We start from the raw sequence: 27757 nt of genomic DNA on the forward strand, positions 1-27757 counted from the left end.
TTTTGATTCTTATTATTTAACTGACTCTTAAATAGTGATTTAAACACACCTTAAGAACATATAATATTTGATTTTCAGGACTTCTTTTCATTCTGCAAAGCAAATGTTGTTGTCAGTGGAAAATCACCACTGGAGATATACCTCGAAGAACCCCCTATAGACGGAAAGGTGTTTGAGAGTATGGAGATCCTGGACTACTGGAAAGATAACTCGAAACGTTTTGGTGCATTGGCTTTAGTGGCGCGTGACCTTCTTAGCATACCTATCACAACCGTAGCTTCTGAGTCGTCTTTCAGCATTGGCGCTCGAGTTTTGAACAAATACAGAAGTCGTCTGCTGCCAAAACATGTTCAAGCACTGATATGTAGTCGAAATTGGTTAAAGGGATTTGAAGCGTACGAAAATGGTAATAATTTTAATTATAGCAGCCAATTATGTCTACTACAATGCTTCTTGTTCTTCATTATAGTTAGCTAACTCATTTTGGATCATATATGTAGAGGAAGATGAAGAATATGTTGATGATGTGACATTACCATCCTTTGAATCCATTGTCGGTGAACAAGAAGATGACGGTTGATGGAGAATCGTTTTATTAGTGTTTAAGTTTAGCTTGTTGGTTTTCATATTTCCATTCAGAATTTAAGTTTGTTGACTGGAATTTATCTGGTGTTTCTTTTGAACTATTACAGTCTATTGCTTTGATGTTCTTTACGTTGGTTTATTGGATTCATGTTCTAAATTTGATTTGTGCTAGAGTTCTTAGTAAGAATTTTGTCAGCTTATGAAGTTTTTGTTGTGTGGAATCTCGTTGATAACAAATATTAAAAACTATAGCTATTACAATTTGAATTCAAGACTTTCTAGTCATAAAACTTGAAAGCTTTGGTGGTCATTTGCTTCCGACCTTTGCTTAAACTTATTCTTACGAAATAATGCTTTGTAGCCTCTTTTTCTTGATAGATGCTTCTTAGTTACTCTCTTGTATATAACAAAGTATATACGATGATGTTTGTTTGTATCTCTCGTGCCTTGAAGAATAAAGTGTAAGTTAAAAAACACAAGTTCCAATATTCTGTTTGTGCAGGTAACCCGCGGGTCGACCCGCAAACAAGGTGAATTTAGCGGGGTGGGCTTGGACAAGAGGATTCGGACCGCAACCCGCCGTTGACAAACCCGCACGGTCTGGTGAACGAATAGACCCGCCGTCGGACTGTCCAGGTGGACGCGGGTCAACCCGTCTGACAACTCTACATATAGATACATATGTATATGTAGATAATTATTACTATTAACTGTAGTGTGGTGCAGTTCGTAAACATTTTAAATTTTATAATTTTAAATATTTCATTGTGGTTGTTCTAAAACAAAGAATAATCAAAAATTGTGAAAACGCTTTTGCTTTAGTAATTTGATTAAAAATTATTAGTACTTCTATAATAAAAGTTTGAATTTCAAGTTTCATAAAAATTAAACAATATAAAATATTAGAAAAAGATGTATAAGAAATTTTCAGCATTACACATAAAATTTAGTCATGAATGGATTTTACTAGTCAGTGTAGGATGATATAATTAGACATAAGACCATCTCCAATGGCACACAAAAACTCATTATTATATTTTACTTTAAAATATAATAATTCTATTATAGAATTGAATTTGCTTAAATGGTTCGCTCTATAATAGAGTTACTCTATAACACCATCTCTAATGGTTTGCACGATTTTCTATTCTAAAATAGAGTGATTCTATAATAAAGTTGAAGTTTACTTCAATAGTACTCTATTTTAGAGTAGAAAATAGAGTGATGAACAAAAAAACAACTTACTCTATACACTATCTCCAATAGTTTGCACGATTTTCTACTTTAAAATAGAGTGATTATATAATAGAGTTGGAGTTTGCTCCAATAGTACTATATTTTAGAGTAAAAAATAGAGTAATGAACAAAAAAAAAACAATTTATTCTATATTTGGAGTAAACCTATTTTCACTCTATTACAGAGTGAGAAATAAAGTATCATTGGAACACTTTTACTCTAGACTCTATTTTAGAGTGAAAAATAGAGTGAATTTGGAGATGCCTTAATAAAATGAATTATAGAGTAATGTTGTTTTTTGACTCCAAATATAGAGTAAAACAACATTAGTCTATAATCCACTCTATTATAGAGTAATTCTATTATAAAGTGAACAATCGAAACAAATCCAATCTAATTTTATAATAAAGTAAAATATATAGTGAGTTATGTGTACCATTGGAGATGCCTTAAATCTATATAAAATCAATAAAATTATCGGCTATAATATAGTGTGTGTTGTGTTATGTTTTATAGCATAATTAAAAGAATAACTAGATTTTGATCCGCGCTTTGAAAGCGCGGTTTTTTAATATATATATATATATATATATATATATATATATATATATATATATATATATATGGTAATCTTACATAAGTTTAGTTTTTTAATTTCTAATGTTGTATATTTACATATTATTTATTATTTTCAAAATTATAATTTAATATTACATATGTTTAATTTAATATTTCCATTTATAATTTTGTGTATTTACATATTATTTATTATTTTGAAATTAAATTTATCAGTGATATTAAAATGTAAAACTATACATTATATCAATATTTCAAAAAATGTAAAAGTAAACATAACAAAATAATACTAATATTAGTCATGCCACGTAGCTTCTTTTCGAAGAGGGTCTCTAAAACGATGTGGATGCTCTGTGGAGGCTCGAAAGATCCCTTTATTATTATAGATTATAGATAAATTTGATATGAATTATTGTTTTGGAATTATTGTACGTTACAATGTTACAAATGTATTATATCGAAGAAGAGAATATGTTTAAAATTATATAATTTATTAATTAGTTTATCTAAGATTTAGTATGTACATTTATATATAACTCTCTATTAAGCCTAGGAATTACTTGAATTCAAAAGAGAAAAACTGATCGGATCCGCGTCGTGGGAAATGTACATATTTTTTCTTTAGATCAGCAAACTTTGGTTCGGTACAGATCCTATCCAAGACCCAGTTGAATATCCAAAGTATATGAAATGTTTTGTGTACATTATGTATGTTTTGATATTTTAAATATGTTTTGGCATTATAGATATTTTTTTGTATCTTTGGGTTTGAGTTTTCAGTTATACTTTCAGATTTTTGAGATAAAATTTCAAATTCTTAAAAAATATATTCCAGGTATTCAGATAAAATTTTGGATATTCTTGATTTTTTGGTTATATTTCGGGAAGCATTTCAGATCTTTTTGGATATTTGAATATATTTTATGTTTGTTGGATGTTTGAATATTTTTAAAATTTCAAATAATTTTCAGGTTTTCGAGTACTTCTAATATTTTTCAGATCTTAAATATCTGAACAGACCTAGGCCTGCTACGTACCTAATATTATATGTAATTTACATGTATGAATTATGATTCCAAACCAACCCGGACATAAAAGAAAATGACCTAAATCAGAATAAAAATAAATCAAATATCTATTAGGGTCTAAATATCAAGGACCCAAAGAACCAGATACAAAAAAAACCTGACTCGAATATCCGAATACTCAAACCTACTCTCTCATTATATTTTATTTGTATTTTATAAAAATTGTATAATTTTAAATTTATATGACTTAAGATTTACTTGGTAGAACTTTTTTACTAATTCAATAGAACATATTTGTAAGGTTTTAATAGTTTTTAAGCTTTCTTAATATATTTTTACTTTGTACTTTTTATAAAAAATAAGTTAACGTAATATATGTTTTAACAAATTATTTTTGTAAATATTTGAAATTATATAATGTCAGATATTATGGTACAATAATATGTTTAATGATATTATTAGTTGATGTATGGGATATCGAATATTACTTTAGCTTAGATATCCCACGCCATCAGATAGTGATCCCATAATAATAGGAGTTTGAGTATTCCATTTATTTCTTACGGTAACACAAAAAGATAATGTGGTAGTTATAGTTATTAATTATGTATAATTAGAAGCATTAATAGTAGGACAAAAAAATAAGTCTAGGTAAAGGTGCACCAACAGTAGATTTTTTTTACACGACTTCTCTTTTAATAGAATAAATCGTACTCGTTTAAACTCACCGATCGCAAATATGTACCGATCGCAAATATTTTGCAAGTTCGAAAAAATGAAATACTAAAGGGGGGTTATTGGGAGAAGAATTTGTATAGAATTTGTGAATTTTAAGAGTTGATTGATTTTAAAAGTTATGTGGATTGTGAAAATGTATATACATTGACTTATAGAATTTGATCATGATTTTCTTAGATTTGTCTAGCTTTTCATTAACTTGGATTACCAAAAGATGTTTCATTAAAGAGACACACTTGTTATATATAAAGAATAATAAAAAATATTTTTTTAAAAAAATATTTCGAATTATAGTTTTCAAATTCTAACATTTTTATAAAAATTTTGTTTTTTTTAAATTTTCTTTTTGAAATTTGAAAATGATTTTCCAAACTATTATAAACTTTTTATTTAAAGTTTTTATATATAAATTTAATTATATATTGAAAATGATAAACATTATAAATATAAATTATGTTTTCAAAAGTGTAATGGTATACAAAATGTAATGAATTATAGATTTGGACATAATTTGGTAAAAGTTGCACATGGATTTTGAAAATCACATGGATACATATGATATTTTGAAAGTTGAGTCTCATGAATAAAAATGAATAGAATTCATGTCCCAATAACAATAGATTTAGTTAGAATTAGAGAATCTATAATAACAAAACTTTTTGAATAACAATGGATTTGAATGGATTTTGAAAATTCTTAAACCAATAACAATGGATTCTATTAAGATTTATGAAATCCAAGAACCAATAACAAAGGAATCTCAAAATTTCCAAAATTCATGAAAATTCATCTCCCAATAACCCCCTAAATGTAAATCAACGTTACTATTAGAGTAAAATAAAAATAAACTAGGTTTTGACCCGCGCGCCCGCGCGGGTGTTTATTTAATTTTATTTTTTTTAATGGTTTTAAAAACATTGATGCTGTTGTTTCATATTTTATTTGAGTTTGGATATTTGGGTATTTTGTTCATTTCATTTTTTTTAAAGATTTAAAGTTTTTTATCACTTAAATTTCACTTGTTTTCTTGGTTTTTAAAATATAAAGTGTATAATATTAGAGGATGTTGTGGAGGTTTACATGTTTAATAATATATTTGATAAGAAATTTAATATTAAATATAATAATAATAAAAATATATTTTGAAAAAATAAAATGCTTTGTAATAATTTTATTGATAAATAGGGTACAAAAAAATGTTGTTTTGTTTAAACAGCTTTTAAAAATAAATTTTGTTGAGAGAAAGTACAAAATCAATTCAAAAGTAACTCAAAAAAACATAAAAATATATCTGTAGTTCTACTAAATTTTTTGTTTGAATTTCTACTAAAAAAAAAAAATATATATATATAAATTGAAACCATATATATATAAATTGAAACCAATGATCGAAGCCCATTAATTTTAGTAACCCATATGACATTGGACCGAATAATAATAAATAGAAGCCCATATAAATTTTTTTTTTCCGCGAAAAAAACAGATAACAACAACTTTACTTTTGGCTTTTCATCAAGCATAGGTTTCAACGATATCAACCGATGAGTTCGTCGGCGATATCTATACCTCTGTTGTTATGGCGTAATTCTGTTCAACGTCTTTGAAATTTTCACTAAAACGATTACAGAACACAGATCTACTGCAGTCCTGAAGTTCGTCGCATAGGAAGGTTTGTCGAAATCTACTTATTTCTTTCGATTATTTGTCCGGGCCTAAAATCTGATTGTTCATTTTGTTTAATACGACCTAAGGTTCTTCTTCGAAAACTGTTCTCTCTTATTGGTAGATCCATTGGTGGAGCACGTTACGTGTATATTGAAAATCAAAAAAAAAATCCTTCAAGACGAATGGGTAAAGAATGCGTAGAAGCTGTAGAGTTACGAATGGGTCAAGTTCTACAGTGAAGACGAAGATTCTGTGGTCGTCAGGTAGATATATAAAACTGTTAGTTAGTTTATTCAAAGCTCAAGAGTTTGATGTGAATTTCGGAATAATTGTGTAGTTCAGGTGATGATGGTAGAGTTCGAGGATGGAAATTGAGACAATTTGCTGACTATACCCAGAACAATGTCAAGCCAGGCTTTGGTACAAAACATATTTTTTGGTGCGGACTCTCGTTCAGTAAAGGTAATTCTCTCTGAAAGTATGTCAATTTGTCAAAGACAAATGACTAATTGATTTTTTAATTTCATATTGGTACAAAAGGTAGACAACATGAAAAATATATTGCTGCAGGAACCACCGAAGTATCCAAGACAATGCTCATTTGTTGAGGTTCTAGGCCTCCATTGGTATTCATCATCGAGTTTTCACACACAACCTGAGACATGGTTTTGTCGTTTTGAGGAAGAAGGATCAGCAAATTACATTGCCAGCTCAACAGCTCTCCACGCAGAGTTAGATTCATAAGCCCCGCAAAGGTTTGGATCCATGATCTCAGTTATATCACATCTATTAAGCGTAGAGCCAATCCATTCTGCTATTTGAAACTTTTCAGAAATCACGGATGGTTTCTGATAATCTATAATAACACGACCCTGTAACCATAGACATCTCTGTGATAGTATGAATCTGTTGAACTGATTAAATGCATATAGTGACCATTGTTTATCTTTTCTCATAGCAAACAGATAGCATATTTTTTTTATCCATATTTTCTGAGTTTTAATAACTTAATCCTTTTTTAAAGATTTTAAGTGTTGATATCGAATGATGTATTATTAATATAGATCAACATCTCTTTATGTAGAAACAGAGGGACATGTGAAACCAGGGACATATATAAAAGACCAGGGAAAGAGATGTTGAAAGAGAATGAAGTAGGAGTAATGAAGATGGAAAAGAAGAGAACAATTCTTTCATATTTTTGTCATATTACACGGTTAGTAATCACCTCCCTATTGAAACTAATTCATAAATTGAAAAAAAAGTAGGAACTTTGGTTTTTTATTGATATATATTGTATTTAGGTGGTTAGTAATTTTTATAAAATGATTATTGGTAGATTATTGATATCGTAATTGCTTTTAAATTTTTGTAATCCTGTTTTGATTAGTTTAGATTTATTTTGCATCGACTCAATTATTTACACATTACTATATTTTTTTTGGAAGTGAATACATAATTAGTTTGTTAATATGTTCTTTAATTTTGATATTGTGAGGTACATTTTATGATGCTCAAATATGGTGGAACAAAAAACAACCAAAACAGAAGTGTGTGGAATGATATTGGAGGTGGGGACAATCGAGTACCAGTAATGAAGATGGTAAAGAAGATCAAACACAATGTCTACATGAGAACACACATGGCTACGGTTAGTAATTCTTTATCTCTTTTAACTAATTCTTTAGTTGAAAGAAAGGTAGGACTTCGTAGAATAAGTAATTAGATTAGTGAACCCTGGAAAATGCTTAGACTTTTTTGTTTAGTTGCCGCTGTGATGTATATTAGGGTATATGTTAATGGTTGTATATATAAGTTTATTTCTTAACCGTTTTAAATGACTAAAAACTGGAGATATCCACTTAGAAATCAAAAAGTAACAATTTCTAAGGAAATAATTCTTGAAAAAAATAATAAATGTTGTTTGCATATCCAATAAAAAACTTAGTGAACCAAAAAGCATTTGCCACCATAGAGAACTTCTCTCCGGCTGAATCCTAGTAAGACAAAAAAAATAGATTAATTATAAGTTTTAGTCTTTCCTGGATACAGAACAAAACACATAGAAATGACATCATTTAAAATAACGCATAGAAGAATACATACCTTATAATTTCATTTGTCAAAGGTTGTCGAAAACATTTTTAAAAACAACATTCTTCGTCTTCTTTTGAGGTTTGCCATCTTCGTCTAAAATCAAAATTTTCAACCCTTTCTTCGAAGTGACTCTAGAAACAGCCACGTATAGCTGACCATGTGAAAAGACTGGTCTTGGTAGATAAAGACCTACTTTCCCTAGCGATTGCCCTTGACTCTTGTTGATCGTTATTGCGAAAGCCACAGCAAGAGGCAGTTGCCTTCTCCTCATTTTAAAAGGCAATCTAGTGTCAGAGGGGGTTATCAACAGTCTAGGAATATCTACAATCTCGCCAACTTTCTCTCCTGTTATAATCCTAGCTTGAACCATAAAATCCATTAGTTGCGTGATCTGCAGTCTGGTCCCATTCATTAAGCCATCAGTAGGACCTATATTTCTCAGAACCATAACAGGACAACCAACCTTTAGTCTAAGACTATGGTTTGGTAAACCTGGAACCTTAATTGTGTTTAGGAAATCTGCACTAAGAGCTTCATTGTTGACAGAACTTGTATCGGAGGGATCAATGCTATCAGCACTGTTATAAATTTTTTCCTCACCTGAAATAGAAAACATATAATCCAAGTAAGATTCAATAATTTTGAAGTGGAAATAAAAAAATAGAAATAAAGAAATATACCCTCTAGCCTGTCCAGCATATATTCATTAACTGTATGAACATCCTCGTTAGTTGGACATAGGATAGCTCTCTCTTGAAAAAACTTGGCCTCTTTCTTTTCGTGCAATGAAGTTGCTGTGCCATAAATCTCTCTGGTGATTGCTTCTATAGGATCATTACAGTCTGTAATCAAAAATTCAGAGGGAATTTCTATCTCTGCCTCACCATCATTAGGCTCTGAAAGTTTACCATCACCAACTTTTAATATCCACTCTGAAAATTCTTTAAGATCCTTTACCTCAGCTGGTGACAATCCTGCTGATAGCAATCTCATATTCTTGGTGAGTTTAAGCACTCTGCAGTGCTCCCAAAGATAGGATGAGTTAAGTGAGGCCATAACTATTTCAGATCTACCACCACCATTTATAACAGGCAATACCTGCCTAAAATCACCACCAAAAACAATAACTTTTCCACCGAATGGCTGCGTGTCGTGTTTCCCAACAATATCCGATAAGCTTCTATCCAAAGCCTCAAAACAATGCTTGCTCATCATAGGTGCTTCATCCCAGATGATAAGTGATGATGCTTTCACTAAATTAGCTTGGTCACTTCCATGCTTCATAGTACATGAAGAAAAATCGTCTGGATTTAGAGGTATACCGAATCTGGAATGAGCTGTCCGACCACCTGGCAACAATAGTGATGCAATGCCGCTTGAAGCCACGTTTAGAACAATATCTCCTCTAGATCTGATAGCAGCCGAAAGCAATTTCCATAGGAAAGTCTTCCCTGTTCCACCAAAACCACTAACAAAAAACATTCCACCATCTCCTTTATTAACAGCTGAAAGAATCTCGTCGTATATCTTTCTTTGTTCGCAAGTCATCTTTGGAAGATCATTTTGAAGAGTCTCTAACAATGCAGAACGTTCGTAGCTGCGTTCGTCTAGCACCAAGACGTTAGAATCATGGGCAGGTGTCGTTGGGAGTTTAGGCATAGAGGTAAATTTTGCGAGAGAGGTTCCACTTCGTTTCAAGAGTTTTTCAATCTCTAGTAAACCATACATCTTTTTGTCATCATCACTCAGCAATAAACCTACGATGAACATGAAAAAGGCAGGAAAATAAGAGAAGGAATTATAATTCTGCAAACTTAAATTTTTTAATCAAATTTAAACAGTAACTCGTAAAACTTTATGAAAAAACATACCTGGTCTATTAAAATTCCTTCTCATGGAGTGCTCTATGTCTTCAGTCAAAAACAACCAAGTGTTTTCCCATACTGACTCCGGCTTAGATAAAGTATTACTCATAAGCATCATAACAAAAACTTTCCGTAGCTCACTTGCTGTGCTTTCAAAACTTCTTCTTACTATGTCATCAATGTACTCCTGATCATCATCTAATAACCCACGTGCATAACATGCTTCTTGGTAGCTCGGATAGAGAACATCTTGAAAAGTTTTAATATCCTCATAACTGGTAGGTCCTCTGACAACGTTCAACAATACACGCAAGAAATAAGCATCTTCCTGAGTCCTAGGAGCATAATTAATCCTCCCCAGAGCAAATCCCCGTTTCCTCCGTTTAAACTTCTTTGACTTCTTGTCGTAAATATAGTAGTTTGGGATCTGAGCATAGGTCAATGTTCTTGCAAATTCATCAATCTTGTTTAACTCAAACCAAGCTAAGAACATGGTATTTTGAATGAGCTTCCTGGAGACGACTTTGATCAATTTATCTTTCCCTCTGAATGTAACATTTTGCTTTCCTGGGAGATGGAAACTAAGCTTCTCGACAGCAGTAGATCGATAGTGAATAGGAAAGGAAAATACTCTCCATGTTCCTTCACATGTTGAAACGTATCTGAAAAAAAAAAAACAAAATCGCAGGTTGGTTAACTTCATGATAAACAGCAATTAAATTAAAATGAAAATACACAGATTTGTTAAATCGCAGATTATACCTGCAATCGAAGAATTCTTTAAGTTCATTCCTTTTCTTCTCAAGCTTCTCCTTAGTAATCTCGACATCACCTAACTCACTTGCAACAATGTGGTCTGGGGGTTCAACAGCAACTGTGCAACGATCCTGTCCTTTGTTAATGTATTTGAATAAATACTTTATAGACCCAACTTGGTTGCACCACTCAACGTTGATATGAGCTCTGTAAAGTAAAGATAATTTCCTGTTATAAGGAATGACATATCTATTGTCACATCTCACTCCATTCTTCAGAACATAGTTATCTGACTGTTCTCGCCTCCTGTATACCGGAAATCCTTCTTTATTAATAGTGGTCTGCTCACAAAATGATTTAGGATATGACTTCGAGCAACGGCCATTCTCCATACATGGAGAATTAGTATTAGCTCGTCCACATGGACCGTGAATCATCATATCCTTAATGACCTCATAAAGTTCCGGTTCTTCCTTTTTGTTCGGAATCTCTGCACAAATCATCTTGTCAATATCGTCTGTTGTAAGCTTCTTTATCTTCTTCAAGAATAGGAGAATGTGAGCATGTGGTAAACCACGTTTCTGGAACTCAATCGTGTACATAGCTGTTTGAAAAAAAAAATTAGTCATCAATGATATAAAATCAAACATATGGAATAACATCTAAACACATTTTGCAATAAATCTTCAACTTACACGAATGTGTCTCCCCCAAAACATTTTTCTTCGTGAGAGTATCCATCAATGAATCAAGTTTCATCTTGAAAATCCTACAGATAATGTCTGATCGGTCTTCAGCCTTTAGCTTCCTTGCCTTAACATATCTTGTTATCTCTGGCCATTTTGGGTTACATGTGAATGTGATGAAAAGATCAGGGAATCCAAAATGCTTACATATCGTCATAGCATCCAAGTAATTGTTCTTCATATATCTAGGACTGCCCACAAATGAAGCTGGTAATGTAAACTCTGATCCTTGTTCATTCATATCCACTTTGCCTGCGCTCTCAGACTCCTTAATGGAGTCATAGCTATCTGATCGCAAAGAAGGTTGGTTTAACTTCAAATATCGCAGGCGATTAGACTCAATCGTCGTGAAGGCATCAACCACAAACTGCTGAAATAGTCTTCTAGAATGGAGGAGACAATGAGACTCATTCTTACGCTCATGCAGGCGGAAAGCAAAGAACTGCCTCATACTGATATTAGGCTTCTTGTGTTTTTTCGTCTTTTCTGTTGCTCCTTTCTTAATACCTAGCCTGAATCCATCTTCTCCATATGTAAATAAAAGAGGATACTGAAGTGCAAGATAGGAAGCATGAATCTCGTTTATTCTCAGTAGTTTTCCTGATTTTTTTTGTAGAACAATATCCCTTCTGTTCATATCAAGACTAAAATCTCCAGGAATCAGTGCAGCAACCTCTGAAGCTGTCGGTGTGTCATATATCCTTCCATCCTTTAACCTCTCACTAACAATCCTCATGTGGAAAGAATTTTCCGGATCTGTGTTAAAGCGATCCCTTGCAGATCTAAACTTTTGAACATATGGATTGACTTCATTCAACATATGGATTTGAATGGATTTTGAAAATTCTTAAACCAATAACAATGGATTCTATTAAGATTTATGAAATCCAAGAACCAATAACAAAGGAATCTCAAAATTTCCAAAATTCATGAAAATTCATCTCCCAATAACCCCCTAAATGTAAATCAACGTTACTATTAGAGTAAAATAAAAATAAATTAGCGTAGGGTCAGTGAGGAGTGGTTTTGTTGGAAAGGATTAAAGGCTTTAATTGGGACATGTATCGAATCCATCCTCCTCTCCTGATTTTTTCATGTCTCTTCCAACAAAACGCTCCTCTTACTCTTCTCCTCCCATGAAGAAGTCCAAAAACACTCCTTCCGCCGACAAGCTTCGCCGCTTTCCCATCGAGGAAGAAGAAGAAGATCCTACTCCCTCCGCCGCCAATCTCTCCCGCAAGAAAGCTACTCTCCCTCAGCCTTCTAAGAAGCTCGTCATCAAGCTCAACAAAGGTTTTCGCCCCCCCCCCCGATTTCGAATTCTCGATCATAATCGGATGTTCTATTTGATTGGAATCAATTACGATCGGAAATGATTATATGTGCAATTGGTTGTTTGCTTCTCGATTTTTAGGGTTTATTTCTATTGATTCAGGTTCTGTGTGGGTGTTGCAATTGACGATGATTTTGATGATAAGTGGTTAGGGTTTAATGATAAGATTCATAGGGTTTGATAAGAGCTGCTGGCTATCATTTAGCAACTGTGATAAAAAAAATCATTTTCATCAATCCGAAGGTTTCTTTCTGATAGTGTAACCGTTTTTGTGAAGCCAAGCCAAGTCTACCTACAAACTTTGAAGATACTACTTGGGATAATCTCCAGTCAGCTATCAGAGCTATATTCCTCAAACAGCCCTTTTCTTTTGACCTCGAGAGGCTTTACCAGGTTCAATTTTTCTATCTTTTCTTTTTTTTAAATTGGGTTATATGTAAACATTATCTTTACTGATGTTGGTTGTTGTTTTGTCAGGCTGTTGATAACCTTTGCTTGCATAAGCTGGAAGGAAAGCTTTACCAACGGATTGAGAAGGAGTGCGAAGAACACATCTCTGTAGCTTTACAGTCGTTGGTTGGGCAAGACACCGATCTGTCTGTTTTCTTGTCTCTCGTTGAGAAATGCTGGCAAGATTTCTGTGACCAGATGCTTATGATCCGTAGTATAGCCTTGTCTTTGGATAGGAAGTATGTGATACAGAACCCAAATGTACGTTCCTTATGGGAGATGGGCCTGCAGCTTTTCCGGAAGCATCTTTCTCTGTCCCCTGATGTTGAGCAGAAGACAGTTACTGCTCTCTTAAGAATGATTGAAAAGGAAAGGTAATCTTAAAATAGTTCCCGTGTTTCAATAATATGAGAAGGAATGTTTATTTGTCACTTTGGGATTTGTCTTGCATTTGAGTGAATCATTTTAGTTTTTAACTTTTTAAAGTTTTGGATGGTCTATAAACTATTCCTGTCCAGCAGTGATATTTAGTTGTAGATAAAATTCAAGACAAAATGGGCACTATTTAAGTTATATATATATACTTGACGATGTTTTCATCTGAATCTACTGACATTTGCATGACATTGGTCTTGCAGGTTAGCCGAAGCTGTTAATAGGACTTTACTAAGCCATCTCTTAAAGATGTTTACTGCACTGGGAATATATACTGAGAGCTTTGAAAAACATTTCCTTGAATGCACTTCTGAATTTTATGCTGCTGAAGGAATGAAGTATATGCAGCAGTATGACGTTCCTGAGTACCTGAAGCATGTCGAGGTTCCTAGAGTGTCTTCATATGTTTCTCCTTATGATAAGCTGCCGAAATGGTTATTAGTTGATCTGGTCTCTCTAAGGCTTCTACTGATGTTTGGTGCAGGGAAGGTTGCATGAAGAGAATGAAAGATGCATACTATACATAGATCCATCGACCAGGAAACCCTTGATATCAACTATTGAAAAGCAACTTCTTGAGCGTCATACAATTGGTATCCTTGATAAGGTTTAGTTCCTATAATCATTGTGGTTGGGTATATTAGCAAATTTTTGTTTGCTTTACGCTTATTCCTTTTCTGAACATACTCCAGGGATTCACACCATTAATGGATGGACGTCGTACTGAGGACCTCCAGAGGATGTACACCCTGTTTTCTAGGGTCAATGCACTTGAGTCTTTGAGGCAAGCGCTTAGTTCCTACATTCGGAAAACTGGGCAGAAGATTGTTATGGATGAAGAAAAAGATAAAGATATGGTACAGTCACTATTGGACTTCAAGGCTTCTCTTGACATAGTATGGGAAGAGAGCTATTGCAAGAATGAATCATTTGGCAACACCATCAAAGATTCGTTTGAGCATCTGATAAACCTTCGCCAGGTATTGAATATTTACTTACTTGTGACTTGATCATTGAATAATCTTTTGCTAACAGTCTTAGTTAATTTCATATAAAAGCTACATACTGATTGTTGTGGAAATGTCAACATTATAATTTCATTGCTGCAGCTTGTGGAGTTTATAGCAATCTAGAAATTTCCAATGCAGTTTATGTCTTGTGTTTACTATAAAAAATTGAAACATTTTTGGGCACTGGGTATAAATATATATTCGGTATTGTGCTTTTTTGGGGGCGCTAGACCTAGTTACAGTAGTGTTATTGCTAGTATCACTTCGATGCCAAAACTCTTGCCAATTTTATCCAGTCCTAGCCAGGTCTTAAACAACACTTTTCTTATGTAATTTCAAGAATCATCTTGACAAAAGTTCACACTGGCATTCTGCTCATTAGTGATCCACCGTATTTAATCTATATTCGCTCGTGGTATGTTTTGCAGAATCGTCCAGCTGAACTTATAGCCAAATTTTTAGACGAGAAGCTCCGTGCTGGGAATAAGGGTACTTCTGAAGAAGAATTGGAGAATACCCTTGAAAAAGTCTTGGTTTTGTTTAGATTTATCCAGGTTATCTCTTATTCTTTACATCCAGTACTGTGTTTGTCTCTGTTAAGTAACTGCATGCAGGCAGTGCACCGTCTGAAAACCAGTTCTGACCCTCTAGATTCAGTTTTGCTGACGAATTTCTATATTTTGGTTATCAAAGGGTAAAGATGTGTTCGAGGCATTCTATAAAAAGGATCTTGCAAAGAGACTCTTGTTAGGAAAGAGCGCTTCAATTGATGCTGAGAAATCCATGATCTCTAAGGTAACAAAAGGATCTTGCAAAGAGATTCCTGTTGACTGTATCTCTTTCTAACTGCTTTTTTTTCTTTATCGGTAAGTTCTTACCCACTGACCTAAACATTGGTGACACTTACAGCTCAAGACTGAGTGCGGTAGCCAGTTTACAAACAAGCTCGAAGGGATGTTCAAGGTCCTCATTTCTTTTTTCCATGTCTCTTTTTTTCAAAAGGATCCATAATTTTATCATCTACTTTGTTAGTTTTATGCTTAAAATATATCCTAGTCAGATTGGTGGATGATCTTGCAACATACCCACTTTAAGGAACCTGTGTGCATGTACAACACTTATAATGAAGCCTTATACCCCCTGTTTCCTTGAATTTTTCTCCAGGATATTGAACTGTCAAAGGAAATCAATGAGTCATTCAAACAATCGTCTCAGGCCAGAACAAAACTGCCATCGGGAATTGAGTTGAGTGTCCACGTTTTAACCACAGGGTATGTACTATGTATCAAATTTATCCAGGATTATACACGACACATTTGTAAACGCTTATCAATCTTCCATGTATGATGCAGGTACTGGCCAACATATCCACCTATGGATGTTAAACTTCCTCATGAATTGAATGTCTATCAGGTTTTACAATAAGTTCCAATACTGCGATGGGTTTTTTTTTTGTTACAAAGTTTTCTTATTTTCTAATTTAACTGTTTCTTTTGTAGGATATCTTCAAAGAGTTCTATTTGAGCAAGTACAGTGGAAGGAGGTTAATGTGGCAAAATTCATTAGGTCACTGTGTTTTGAAGGCAGATTTCACCAAAGCTAAAAAGGAGCTTGCTGTTTCCCTTTTTCAGGTCAGTCGAATTTATCTTTTTCCCTTTCTATTTCCCGAGGTTACTTTGTGAATTCATTGCTTAGAGGATGTGTTGTTTTGATGGTCTCAGGCTGTTGTGTTGATGTTATTCAACGATGCAATGAAACTTAGCTTTGAAGACATTAAAGACTCCACCGGCATAGAGGACAAGGAACTGAGGAGGACTCTCCAGTCGCTTGCCTGTGGAAAAGTTCGTATCCTGCATAAGGTTAGGCTAAAATATGGACTCTGTTCACTCGCCTTTCTACTGATAGCAGAAACTAAAGAGATCGTGGTTTTGCTTCTTTTTATTTTTTGCCATATTAATATGGATTCTTATGTAAATGTTGTTGCAGTATCCAAAGGGAAGAGACGTGCAAGACGGCGATGAATTTGATTTTAATGACACCTTTACAGCTCCTCTCTATCGCATTAAGGTACGTCTGAAACGTTTTACTTCCTTTGGTTGCCGCCCCACTCACTTCAAGCTTTCTAGAATCTCACAATTATTCTCTTGTTTCCCTTACGTGCGTATATATATAATAAACCAAGTTATTATTTTTTGGGGGTGCAGGTGAATGCGATCCAGATGAAAGAGACGGTAGAAGAGAACACGAGTACAACAGAGAGAGTATTCCAAGACCGACAATACCAGGTTGACTTCTCTCTTGTTTCGTAGAATTAGAGAAGATTGTGACATAACTGACTTTTCCCTTTTTCTTACAGATTGATGCAGCCATTGTTCGGATAATGAAGACAAGAAAAGTCTTAAGCCATACTCTTCTAATCACTGAGCTCTTCCAACAGGTAACTTTCGATGTCTTTCTTGAGCCATACTCTTCTAATCTTTCACCATTGTTGCGATGATGATGATGATGACGAGAGTTCTCAGAACTGTTGTGAATGTAATTACATGCCATGCAATATATGGATTTATGTTTGTTTTTTTCTTTTTGTGATCTGCAGCTGAAATTCCCAATAAAACCGGCTGATCTGAAGAAGAGGATCGAAAGCCTGATCGATCGGGAGTACTTGGAGAGGGACAAGAGCAACCCTCAGATATATAATTACCTTGCTTAGTAATCGCATCCATCTGTTTAACGCCTTTTCGATTTTTCTTTCAATTTTTATTTCTTCTCTGTATATTTATTCCACAAACAATGGCCGACATTATCTTCTTCAATCTGAGAAAAAAGAACTCGAGATTCCGATTTCTTCCTCGCCTTAACCGATTTTATTCAATCTGGTTATTAAGTTTGGAGAGACTTCTCTCTCACCCATATGACGCTTGTCTATCAGCAAGTTGTAGTGTATCCCTTGGGTAACTTATAAAGCTTAAAATGTAATAATGTAGAATGTTTCACATTAAAAGAAAATATAAGATAAAAATGCTCTTATGTTTATAATAGAAAACCTTGAATACATTTAGATGTATTGGAGAAAATAAATTTAGCTTGACTCTAAGATTGGAATTTGAATTTGATAAATAGACATATAGCTTATTTTTGTTTTAACCGAATTCAGATTTGACTAACTTTGTAACAAACTAGTCAACACAAATGTTTTTCCATTGAAATTCCGTAACTGATGGAATCTTCCAACATTAATCCATTATATTAATTGTGTTATGTACCAAATTGTGATCAACATAACCGGACCGACCATGACCGTACCGACCGCAGGAGATAATGCTTATCGACTGTTGTACTTATCCACTTAAGATATAGTTTATGTTTATCTGTAACTTAGTCGTTATCCTTATCCTTATTGTATTAGGATAGACCTGATGTATATATATGTAAGACCCCTGGTCGAGATTAATAACAGAAACACGTTTCCCCACTTAGTTTCATAACACGTTATCAGCACGATAGCCTCTACCCTAAAAAACCAGAAATAAACCCGAGACAGAAAAAATCCTAAAATCCGACGCTACTTCAAACAGCTCTATCTCTCAAACCCTATGGATCCAGACGACTATCCAGATATCAAATCGAAGCTCTTGACAAGGCTAATCCAACGCCGCAAAAATCACATCGATCCGATTAGAGACGCGCCCTCACGCTCAGCTACAATACCGGTGGTTGATTTTGTTTTGAAAACTAAATCCGACTCAAAGAAGGATTTTTCTAAGAACTCAACTCCTTATATTTTCGTGAATTTATGTTATCTTGATTAGTTTATGTGTTCATGACATCTAAGACTCCACTTGTTATTTTCTTATTTGTTATTTCATGAACCGATGAGATTAAAATCAAATATCAACAAGGAGTTCAAAACCAAGAAGAGCTGAACCAGTAGACGACATCTCAAGCTCATCTCAGCTTCAATCAGTTCGTGATTTCCCCTCCTATCTGGTGGTCCAAATCTACACTCCAGAGTCCTAAAGGTACACTTTGAAACTCTAAAAGAGAACCCATAAAACGAGTTTGATTGAATGATAAAGATTTGACCATTAAAACTTGTTTAAAAATATGAAAGCCTAGGATTAATAGATCACAAAAAAACCCCTGAGTAATTTGGAGCTCTAAAAGTCTAAAAGAAATTGATTTCATCAATTAAAATCGAAACCAAAAGGTTTTGAATCTCACAGCCCCAATGATCTATTGATCTAAGTAATTAAGTAATCAAAAAAATACTATAAACACAAATATTTTTTGAAAAATCCGATTGAATTGTTTTCTGAAAAAATCCGAGATGATTGTCTGGTTAATTATTTAAAGCTTTGTTCTCGATGTCTGCTGATTGATTAGAGAAAGCTTAGGATTGTTAATTACACGAACTTCAATTTTTTAAGAAAATCAGATTGAAAATTGAATAAATCCGAACTGTTTTGTTGTTTTGGTTTGAAAAAAAAAATCTGTTTGTTATATTTCAATCAAAAGTAATATTTTTTTCTGATTAGATTAATTAAAAGTCGAAAAAAAAAATAAATTGAAAGTTTCCCTTTTCGGAAATTAGAAAGTTTCCAATAATAGAAAGTTTCTATTTATAGAAACTTTCCCCTTATAGATGTTTTCTTCTAAAGAATCTCCTTTTAATAAAATTTTATGGAATACTTTCCTGATCTTCTAGAAATGTTTTTCTAAGATAAAATCTCTAAAGGCCTTGAAACCTTGTGTTTTGAAAAAGAGAGCCTTAAAAACCTTAAATCTGAAAATAATTAAAGGTGTATGATTGATTTCATACTTGTCTGAATCCTTTTAAAAGTTGATTCACACCTTAAGCCGTAGGGCTTTAATTTAATATTGCTTGAAATACATTATTTAGAATTTATTTTCTTTGGTGCGTGTATGATATAGATATGAATAATAAAAATTTCTGAAAAGATTACTTAACATAAAAATTAAGACTTGTTTTGAATAATAATTTCAGATGTCAAGTTTTGAACTTTCGGATTATACTACCCTAGATCTCTCTGGAGATAATTGGTTGGAATGGGCAATGAACACTTCAGTAGTCCTGATGTTAAGAAGACTCGGACAGTGCATCACTCAAGGTGACTTTGCAACTGAAAGTGATAATGAAAGGGCCATAACAATTATGCGCCATCATCTCACAAATGAACTGAAAAACAGTATATACACATTGAAAATCCTCGTGACCTCTGGACAGAATTAAAGTCCAGATATACAAAGGTATTATTACCAAAGGTCAGGCATGAATGGATGAGTCTCAGACTCCAAGACTTCGAGTCTGTGGAAGAATACAACTTGGCTCTGTCCAAAATCGTTTCCAAACTGAGACTATGTAGTGAAACAATAACCGAGGAGGACTTACTGGAAAAGACCTTCACCACAGCAAATCCTAAAGATCTGTTGCTACAGTATACCTATAGAGAAAAGGGTTTTCACCACCTACAATGATCTATTCACGTGCCTCTTACAAGCTGAGATGAGACCTGAAAATGTTAAGGGAAAATCCGAAGCAGCCGTGTCCAAAATAAGAGATGGAGTGGCCGGCTTACACATTAACTAAAGAGGATAAATTCTGACATTCTGATTTTGTATTTCATATGTTATGTTTTGATTTGATTACTTGTCATTTATAAAATTTACAGCAATAATAAAATTGATTTTGGTCTTATGTTTATCTTACTTGAATTGCTTGATAATTTGTGATTGATAAATGACAAAATGACATCTTAGGATAGTCAATCCATCTATAAACCACAGCGCAAAGATACTGCCTAATAGAAGCACGAAATTACCTTAAACTTAAAAGCCTCATTGAGTTATAAAGAGTTAAGAATGATTTCCATTCTGAACCAGTGAGCAAAGGAAACAAAATTCTTTTCAGATTTTGAAAAATTGCCCAAGGCATTATAAATGTCTAAACCCACATTTTCTACTGATTTATTCTATGTTAAGGATCAGTATGAAAGAGGCAAATAGCCATGGTAACCAGTATGGTTCACCACGAAATAAACACTTATGGCATGACCAGATTAGCCATCTTGGTCCCAAACATGATGTAAAATTAATAAAGGCACAAAGAGTGATCCCGTAAAATCTCACATTGTGTTACATGTACACAAAGGGAAAATCACTAAAATAATTAAGGCTTTACTGTCCTAAGCATCACGAAATTATGAGTATATTCATGAGGGGGAGAGAGGACTAAAACCCACAGTCCATGACCATACCATAAATTCGGATTCCATGGTTTAAAACCATGATATAGACGGCATGAAAGCTTTAAAGCTCTCACTGGTGGTACATCATCCACGACCAGCCTAATGCTTAGGAACATCACATGTATTACATGTATAAAGATTGATTACATCAGGCGATACAAGTTAGCATAGATATTCCCACCATCTGAATGATTAAGGGTCATAAACCAGACATATACATAAACCATTTTAAGAGAATATGAATATACCACCACATATATGTGTGCCATTTAAAGATGGAACCTCAGATGAGGAAAGAGAATATATGTTGGATAAATAAGACTTCCTACACGAAATTATAATGTATCTTGTGCCAAACATGGGTGATTCAATCAGTGGCCAAGAACACAGATTGCAAAAGATAATAATCTGATTATCCAACATTAAAAGGAGAAAGTTTTGAGCTGGTAAAGACTAAAGAGTAAAATAGAAATATAATGGTATTTACCATAGGTGTCTTGGCAAGATCCTCAGATCAAAGATTATGATCTAGACGTCCAAAAAGAATGAGATCAAAAGATATAAAAGCTAGCAGAAAATATGCCAGACACACTGACCCGAAAAGAAAATAATGATTAAGTCATACCAGCTTAAGCACCACGAAATTTGATGTCCTAAGAGACACAATCAAGTTGCTACAATGTCTATTAAAGATAGACAAATAAGTTCCAAATAATAAGAAACCTCAGAAAGTAATGAAAGGTGCACAGAAAATACATATCCGAGTTCATAAAGTGAAACTAGTTCACACAGAGAAATAAGGTTGCACAACCACACATCTAAGGTACCAGACCATGTAGTTTGGGACGCCAAACTGCAAGGTATAAAGGTCCTGGATAATAAGATTTCAAATCTAATTAGATCATGTCTGGAACAGTATGGAACTATAAACAAAAGAGTGTCGACACCTAAGATGTATTTACATACATAAGAGCTCATAGCAAATTGTAGCACTTGAGTCTGAAAGATATAACCTGAGGATCATGAACCCACGTAAGAATAATCATAAAACTATATAGGGACATGGGGTGTTCAAAGAATTCAAAGTATTTATAGACAGATGGGCGTAATGGCCATGAACATACAGAAACGCCATCTAAGAATGAAATCAGTGAATGGATCTTGTGAGAATAAGAAATTCCGTGAGATTAAAGGACATGACCACGTGGTATAGTGTGTCTATGTTCCTTCTAAATAAAGTTCAAGTATAGCTTGATTACACAAGGATACTCACAAGGACCAAGGAACAATTTATAAGGAGATATGCTCCTATATGGTGGTGCTACTACAGAAAATCAAGATTGATTTTGTCTGGATATTTAAGAAAGGAATAATGGTGTAGTAAGCAGTATATGGGTCACTGGATAATGAGAATAAAGGTACCATAGAAAGATAAAAAAAGAAATTCTCATAGAACAAGCTTTGTTCCTAAGTTGTTCATGGACTGAAAAATACAGCAGCTGCAAACAGTATGAGAGACTAAGTAATACTTAGTAAAGGAATTGTCTAAGGACGAATCCAACTCAGTCCATACATACTAAAGAAACCCTTGTGTCCGGAATTAACCTAAGAAAGGTTCAATGGTCTCATGGTTCAATAGTTTCAATGATACAAGTTATCAATTGATTAAACAGGCTATGTCATACATATGGTAAAACTTCAGAAAAATCATAGCCGTGTGAGTGTGTGTATGATTAAGTAAGCACGCCTAAAGTGAGAACCATAATCTAAGATAGTGACCAGAAGCATACCTGGTCGTGGCTTAATAAATATAGTATTGCTAAAGGCAAGAAAAGATCGATAGCCATGTATAAAAGACATGAGTGCATTTGACTGCGAATTCATAGTTTGATGAGTTCCATTGCAGCAAATAATTATTTATGGTATGACCTTAGACACTAATGGTAATGGACGTGTATAGACAAGGTTTATAACATAACATGGATCGACAAAAGGAAATAAATAAAGATTGGCTACAGTGGATAAAACAATTGGCACATACGAAGAGAAATAAGTCAAAATGGGCAAAATATATAAAGAGAAGTGGTTCATATGTGTTTGGGTCAGAAGACTCAATATATATTGAATGTCCACGTTTTGATAAAGCCATATAACCAAAGTATATCCGTGGGACATGAAAAGGACCTGCAAGTAAAGTTTTATTGCAGACTATAAAGTCCCTCCGAACATCGTTCGAAGCGCCATCAGTCCGACCAAGATATGGAGTGATCAGCAGCAAAGATGTACATCCTGACCACATCTTTACGGAGTTCCAAAGACATCAAGACGTCCAACATTCACTAGTTCATTCAAGGAGAATCCAGCTGATTATCTTCACCAAGTCACAGGCAGCTTCAACGTTTAGGAAGACTCGGATACCAGATGGAATGTGTCTACTACAGTGATGCATTCATCAGGGGGAGTTCATGTGTTGTACTCTTTTTTCTGTCTATGGTTTCCCATTTTGCCACATTGGTTTTGGAGTTTTTCAGGAGAGGTTTTAATGAGGCAACATTAAGCATGCAACGAACCAGTACCGGATGTGTCGATCAAAGGGGAGTGTTATGTACCAGATTGTGATCGACATAACCGGACCGACCAGGACCGTACCGACCGCAGGAGATAATGTTTATCGACTGTTGTACTTATCCACTTAGGATATAGTTTATGTTTATCTGTAACTTAGTCGTTATCCTTATCCTTATTGTATTAGGATAAACACGACCTGTGTATATATATGTAAGACCCCTTGTCGAGATTAATAACAGAAACACGTTTTCCCACTTAGTTTCATAACAAATCGGAGTTAATGGTTGATGTCATAACAAATTAGAGTTAATGGTTGATGTTATCTTGATATAATTCATTATTGTACGTTTTCCATTTGGGTGAGCATATAAGCTCTTGTCCTCCTCTTTGCAGATTGATATGTGCAACAACAGAAAACAACTCTTCCCACTTGAATATATTTTTAGTTTATTTTGTCTGAGAGTGTAATACAAAATATATGCAGTAATACTGTGGGATTTTGGAACGCCTTTGTAAACCATCACACTACGACGTTTGCAGAATTAAGGAAAAAATATCTCTCCTCTGTAATTTTTTTTTCTTTCCAAATTCTTATATCAATATTTTATATTTCATCAAATTATCTATCCAAATGCTTTATAATTATTTAGTTCTACCTATTGTATTGTAGAAGTTGCGTTCTTACAAGAACTACAAAGACGTGTTGAATTAAGACTATTTTAGCATGAGATGAAAAGTTTTAAGGAAGAAACCGGTTGAACGTCTTGAACAGATCATTTTAAGCTTTGATCATTTAAAAAAAAAAAAACGTCTTGAACAGATCATTTTAAGGTTTGATCTTTTGACTCTTGACTCTTTTGGATAATTCTTCTTTTTTACTTTTGACCGTCGAGGTCTACGGTTCAAATTGATTTTCAGATACCATTTTTGGTTTCATATCTTTGTTGGCTTAAATAACTGCCCCAAAAAAAAAGGGATCCCCTATTTTTGTAACCAATGCAAAGCCTTTAAATTAATAAAGTGAATTAAGAGAAAAACAACTCTCCAGACTAAAAGAAAAGTAATACTCACTTTAAGAAATGGCTTCTCTTCGGTTGAAGTTATCATCCTTATGTTTAATATGCCTCACTTGTCTTGCTACATCAACACTGGTACGTTAATCATATATCAAGTATGTGGTATACTAACTTATCAGTTTCTCTTTCTCGTATTAAAAAGTGTTAAATTGTATTGCAGAATCAAGAAACCGAATTCGAATGCGTCTCTATATACACACAATTTGCACTACAACACCCTCAAATGAAGAAACACCAAATACAGGTTTTTAAAAATCATAAAAAAAAATTTCTGGAACAAACATAAATACTGTGGGGGCTTCTATCACCAAATACTGGTTTAAAAGAGGTTTTATAAAACAATTGTTGGAAAACCCCTAATTATTATGATTTTTGTTTTTGTTGCATTGTAGACTAAACCAAGTCGAGAGCTTCTATCAATGCTCTCTACTTCCAATGATGACACAAACACAAAGATTGTCTTGGAGGGATCAGAAGAATGTCCTAAAGGACAAGTACCGATTCACAAACCAAAAATCAACGTAACCAATAATCTTATAGGAGTATATCCCCAACAATTTACTAAAGAAGGTAAAATCTCTTGATGGGTTCTTAATATTAATCAACGTTGATGGGCAATATAAACACGAAACACAGACATTTGTTTTTTTTAGCTTGCTGACAAAAATAAATATATAGCCCAGAACTTTTTCTATGTTTTAGGCCGTCTCTTAAGACAAGATCGTCGGGTTTATAAAAGGATCAAGAACAAACAACGTACAAAAACGAAAAACAAACATATATATTCTTCAACGTTGTCCCAGAAATACAAAAAGCATACGTCAAAAGGTTTTAGGGAGTACAATCAACATGTAAGTACATTAAGCTCAAAACCCATTAAACAAATAGTTATTTAGTAATGAGTATCTTGAAATAACACATGATTAGTTTTTTAATCTATTTATAGTATGCAATTATCAAAACATTTGAAAATACGACAAAGAAATGGCATGGAGCGCAAGGTTTGTTCGATATTAGCAAACCGCGAGTGGGACAATATCAATATAGTAAAGCTTGGATTTGGCTTAATTACATACAAGGGAACGTAATGAGCAGCATCCAGTTTGGTGTGGCTGTAAGTATATTACTACAAACTCAATTGATTAGTTTTTGTCTTTCTTTAAGAATTATTAAATTTTCGAACATCACACGTATTCTGAAGGTGTTCAATCCTAGAAGATCTGTTTCTTTCTAGAATTATTCTAAAGGTGTCTGAGTAAAGATTTTGATTTTGTTTGTATGATTTTCTAGTTATTAGTTTTAGAAGAATAATGTGTAAGCCTCGGATTTGGTTCGATTCGTTATATATATATATATATATATAAAGAATTCAGTTTCTTGATTCACAGGTACATACAAGACTATATGGAGATGACCGTCCAAGACTAACGACGCTATGGATGGTGCGTAATGAATCAGTATTTTCTTCCCGAGTTTCATGAACATTTACAATGTTTTGATAATTTTGTTGTAAGCATAATCAAATATATATGCATTAATTATATATTACAGGCAGAGAAACAACAAAACGGATGTTACAATGCGTTATGCCCAGGAGGTTATGTCCAAGTTCATAAATCAATCTACCCTGGTATGGTTTATCATAAAGTCAGTGTTCCAGGAGGAGAACACCAGACTGTCCATCTTTCTGTAGCCGAGGTACAGAAAGCCCTAATTTTAGAAACAATTATAGGTTCAGTTTTTAGTTTCGTTTGCATTTACCTTTGAATTATTTGGTGACATGTTATTTTTATGAGTTCGACTATTGGTTTTCGTTTGAAAACAAATATTGATAATAATATGAATAATCAATGGTATAATATATTGCTTTTATCATAATCAATACTATTAAAATTGAAGCATGACCAACTGATATTATTTGGGTCTAATTTTTTAAAAAATATCATTGCTATATATAACTGCTTATCTGTGTATATATAACGTTATCTGGAAAATATTATTTGTTCACGGTTACAAACCATAAGATACAATAACTAACAATTTTTATAACTGATTCTACGTCCTATCATTCTTACTTTTTTGGTAAAATCTAAAAAATATATACAACTCTTTTATATACACACGCATATAAATAACAAAAATATTTTCATAACCACTAATATCCTATTTTTAAGCAATACATACATAGCAAATCCTATTTTCACAAAACCAAATCTATCATACTAAATTCTGATAGTAATTCCTATTGAGATTATATTTACAAAATCGATTTGCGGGTGCAGGTTATGAGTATTTTATGCGGAGTGAGTATGGGTTGGTGGATTTTGGATCGCGGCTACCCGTTGATCCATAAAATATTTTAAAAAGTAAATATTTTTTTTAAATACAAGAGTTTAAAAATAATAATTTAAAATTTAAATCATGTATAAAAGTTTTAATATAAATATATTTTATATAATTAAATTAAATAATGATGTTTAAAATATATATATAACCCGCGGATAACCACAAAATTAAGCGGAGTGGGTGCGGGTACAAAATTATTTGTTTGCTGATTGTGCAGGTCATATTTTTTTAACTAAAACAAGATTGAAAATCCGCGGATTGGTGGGTCAGCGGGGCGAGTTTGACCCGCAACCTAACCTTAACCGTACGTATACCATATCAATTTCTAAATTGCTATTATTTAATAAAATATATTTTGATTAAAATTTATACACAAATATGATTATAAAAAAAATACAAATATAAACATGAAGAAAAAACAAATATCAAAAATTAAATTTAAAACAAAAAAATACCCGCCCTTTTAAGGGCAAAATCTAGTATTGCTTCCAGTTTTATATATGAGTACCTAAAAGATATGAAACTACATAAATGCAGGATCCAGTGACCAAAAATTGGGTATTGACGATAGGAACCAGGATGATAGGCTATTGGCCACGTGAAACTTACATGGCAGAAGGAGCTTCTGAAGTTTACTTCGGTGGATTTGCAGGAACTTCAATGGCCCAAACCCTGAGCCCACCAATGGGAACTGGAGAATTTCCGACAAAAGACTTGACTCGGTCTTCTTTCATAAAACAACTCAAATATGTTCTTCCGGACTATACAGTAGTGGATATTAATTCAAACGAGATCGAGTATTATGCTGATGATCCTAATTGTTATAATGTAATGTTTCTTAAGTATGTAGATTTTGATTCGAGAGAGACTCTTACATTTGGAGGACCTGGTGGACATTGTCATTTATGATGATATTATAAGAGATAAAATCGATCGATATTTATATGACAAGTAAAAATGGTAAAAAAAAAAAATTCATG

General features: G+C 33.4%; 2 protein-coding genes across 7 annotated transcripts; both read left to right on the forward strand.

Annotated features, from left to right (window-relative positions):
• The first annotated feature begins 5664 nt into the window (after positions 1-5664).
• Positions 5665-17365, forward strand: LOC108812384 (cullin-4). 6 transcript variants are annotated; one of them, XM_056988761.1, is made up of 22 exons: positions 5665-5833; positions 5951-6092; positions 6167-6291; positions 6400-6584; positions 6914-7045; positions 7328-7480; positions 12909-13019; positions 13104-13450; positions 13715-13895; positions 13996-14118; positions 14204-14491; positions 14950-15075; positions 15215-15316; positions 15431-15484; positions 15686-15792; positions 15874-15934; positions 16021-16152; positions 16243-16380; positions 16508-16588; positions 16726-16806; positions 16878-16958; positions 17118-17365. In XM_056988761.1, exons 6-22 carry the CDS (start codon positions 7337-7339, stop codon positions 17229-17231), a joined length of 2271 nt encoding a protein of 756 aa, XP_056844741.1. In that variant the 5' UTR covers positions 5665-5833; positions 5951-6092; positions 6167-6291; positions 6400-6584; positions 6914-7045; positions 7328-7336; the 3' UTR covers positions 17232-17365. The 6 variants fall into 6 exon arrangements, with proteins under 6 accessions (XP_056844741.1, XP_056844742.1, XP_056844743.1 ...); XM_056988762.1 differs by having other exon boundaries at positions 5916-6092; positions 6914-7480; XM_056988763.1 differs by having other exon boundaries at positions 6370-6584; positions 6914-7480.
• Positions 17366-24434: 7069 nt separating this feature from the next.
• On the forward strand, positions 24435-27686 carry LOC108808086 (uncharacterized). The gene is made up of 8 exons (XM_018580285.1): positions 24435-24506; positions 24592-24675; positions 24824-25001; positions 25134-25282; positions 25378-25545; positions 25820-25873; positions 25983-26129; positions 27315-27686. Exons 1-8 carry the CDS (start codon positions 24435-24437, stop codon positions 27684-27686), a joined length of 1224 nt encoding a protein of 407 aa, XP_018435787.1.
• Positions 27687-27757: the final 71 nt, after the last annotated feature.

The sequence above is a fragment of the Raphanus sativus genome, chromosome 6, assembly GCF_000801105.2.
Source record: "Raphanus sativus cultivar WK10039 chromosome 6, ASM80110v3, whole genome shotgun sequence".
NCBI lineage: Eukaryota > Viridiplantae > Streptophyta > Magnoliopsida > Brassicales > Brassicaceae > Raphanus > Raphanus sativus.